This window comes from Octopus bimaculoides, chromosome 13, assembly GCF_001194135.2.
Source record: "Octopus bimaculoides isolate UCB-OBI-ISO-001 chromosome 13, ASM119413v2, whole genome shotgun sequence".
Taxonomy (NCBI): domain Eukaryota; kingdom Metazoa; phylum Mollusca; class Cephalopoda; order Octopoda; family Octopodidae; genus Octopus; species Octopus bimaculoides.
In genome coordinates, this window is record NC_068993.1 from 41,982,984 (window position 1) to 41,985,483 (window position 2,500).

General features: G+C 38.7%; 1 protein-coding gene across 1 annotated transcript in view; it reads right to left on the bottom strand.

The window, feature by feature from the left end:
• Nucleotides 1–1,667: 1,667 nt before the first annotated feature.
• LOC106867232 (secreted acidic protein 2-like) overlaps nt 1,668–2,500 on the bottom strand; it is a 4,752-nt gene continuing 3,919 nt past the window's right edge. The window contains exon 4 of the mRNA XM_014912044.1: nt 1,668–1,781. Within this exon, the coding sequence (XP_014767530.1) occupies nt 1,668–1,781 (114 nt within the window). The remainder of the gene's footprint in view (nt 1,782–2,500) is intronic.

Sequence of the window (2,500 nt, forward strand, 5' to 3'; positions counted from 1 at the left end):
AAGTGAACTTAAACACTTCCATAAAAAAGAGAGGGCAGGGGAATAATCCAGGGCTTTAAAAATTGTAAAGGCAAACCAGGAAGCCTGGTATAGATTTGCAAAAGAGTATTATTTAGTACGGTATAAAATAGGGCCACTTTTGGAATAAAATGGGTCACGGACTTTAAGTACCTAGACGATAAGTGAAATAGTGAGTGTGCAATACAGGAATGTTTTCAAAACATTGGGACACTTTCAAATAGCTATGCTTGATGGGTCCGTCAGCACCTCAGCCCTACACAAAGATATGGCAATTATTATAACATCGAAATATCAGACATTGATGATATGCGCTTAAACTCAGTCACAGGACCTGATGCATTCCCAGCAATTCTCCTGAAGAAATGGAAAGGGGTTCTGGCAAGGCCATTGCAGATCATGCCTTAGATAAAGGCATAGAATGTCCTATCCACAAAAGAGGTAGCAGAGCGGATGCTAAAAATTATAGGTTAGTTTTACTAAACTCACATGTCCACAAAGTCATGGAACGCATTCTCAGGAGGAAGCTGATCAGGTTTCTAGAAGACAATGACTTGCTCCCTGGCACAAAACATGGTTTCTGCTTAGGAAGACTAATCTGTACACAGCATCTGCAAGATTATGAATGAGTGTTGAAACAACTAATGACTCGCTCAAAAGTAGATGTGATACATCTTGATTCATGCCATCACTTACACAGGCAGCCGCAGTTACTAGCTATGTCGACGGCATAACTGCAAATTGTAAATAAGCGATTAAAAAGTTGCGCATAAAGTCTCTTATAACTGTTTTCAGAATAGTTGTGCACATGGTGCATATTTAATTGAGCAAAGATTTCCATATATAATCCAACTATGCCTTCTTCAGAGAGGAAGTATTACGTTCCATCTTTCGATGATGGAAATGCTAACTACTAATATCTCCTATCAATGATATTTAAACTTTTGATAATGGAACTAGTAAATATTGATATCCTTTATTAAAGATTTTCGTTAACACTTTCTCTCTGAAAATGGTATAGCTGGTTTTGATATGAAAATCTGTGCTCAAAGAGATAGGCACCATATGTATAGCTATTCTGTAAGAGATTTTATGCGCAACTTTTTGATCCCTTATTTACCCTAACAACTCTACTGTTATGTTTGGATCATAAAACACGTGCTCTAAAGCGATATCACATGTATTGCCTCTTCATTCTTTCTTTCTAATGTATATCTACTTGCTGAGTGATGAACCACTTATTGCCATTCATTGCAAGGCAACTGCAATGTGTTTTGTTAACTTGAAACTCAATTTTTCGATGGTTTCAACATTGTAAGCAGCCGTATGTGGCCCTGCAATGTTGTGCAACAAAAACACTTGTCTCGACAATAGAGCTCGGCGTTTGGTGTAAATTGCTGGTTTCAGTTTGTTGACCAGCATTTCACTGGTGACTGTAGACCCCTTTTCCAGTATAGACCCTTTGCGTCCGAAAAAAAAAACGATTAGTATTAATTTTGTCTGGGTGATTGATTCTTGAATTTCTTTTCCACTGGAGATTCCGGGTATATCCAATCCAGACTCTTCCTTTTAGATTCTGGTTCAAAGTGATGGACCCAGATCTCATCTCTTCTGGCTATTCTCTTCAAAAAAGCTTCGCCTTCCTCCTTTTAGAGATCGAATAAGCGTTGATACATCAGACAGTTGCGTTTTGGACTTCGGAAAGCTTTCTTGGTACGAATCTCGCAGACTTTACGGAAGCGAAGATTGTCGTAGATGATTTCCTATGCAAAACCAATTTGCAGAGAACGAGTCACATCAACAATAGTCACTCGTCTGTTCGCCAGAATCCTCTCTTGAGCCTTTTGAGTATTTACGTCAGTAGCAGAAGTTGATGGCCGTCCTGCTTCCACTTGGTGCTTCATGCATGTCGGTCATTTCTAAACTTCTCGAACCATTCACTGACACATGTGTGCGGTAGAGCGCGACGAATTTCAGCCACTCACACACCTTTACCAATTGGATCGCTGATCTTCTTTTGTGTACACTGCCGGAGGAGCGAACATATTAACTCCGTGACACAAACTAGATAGAACACCGTAATTGGTTACGTTAACCACAAAGGTACCACATTTCAGCACACGAACTCGAGGTTGCACGGTCAGCATAAAGTTTTGGCGAAAGTGCGGACAATTCTTGACTTCCCTTCATATATGTGTGTGTGTGTGTGTGTGTGTACACGCGTATATGTTTTTTATTTGTGTATACCTACAAATGCATATATGTGCATATATATGAACATAGATACAAACCTACGTGCACGAATATGTATATATATATGTATATAAGTATTTCTTTCTGTGTGTATGTATGTGTGGGTATGTCTGTGTGTGTGTGTCTGTGTGTATGTGTGTATGTGTGTCATGAAAGCTTTTGCTGCCTATGATATAATATGATATAATCTGCATTTCATATATATTGTAATCAGTTAAATTTTTAAAGT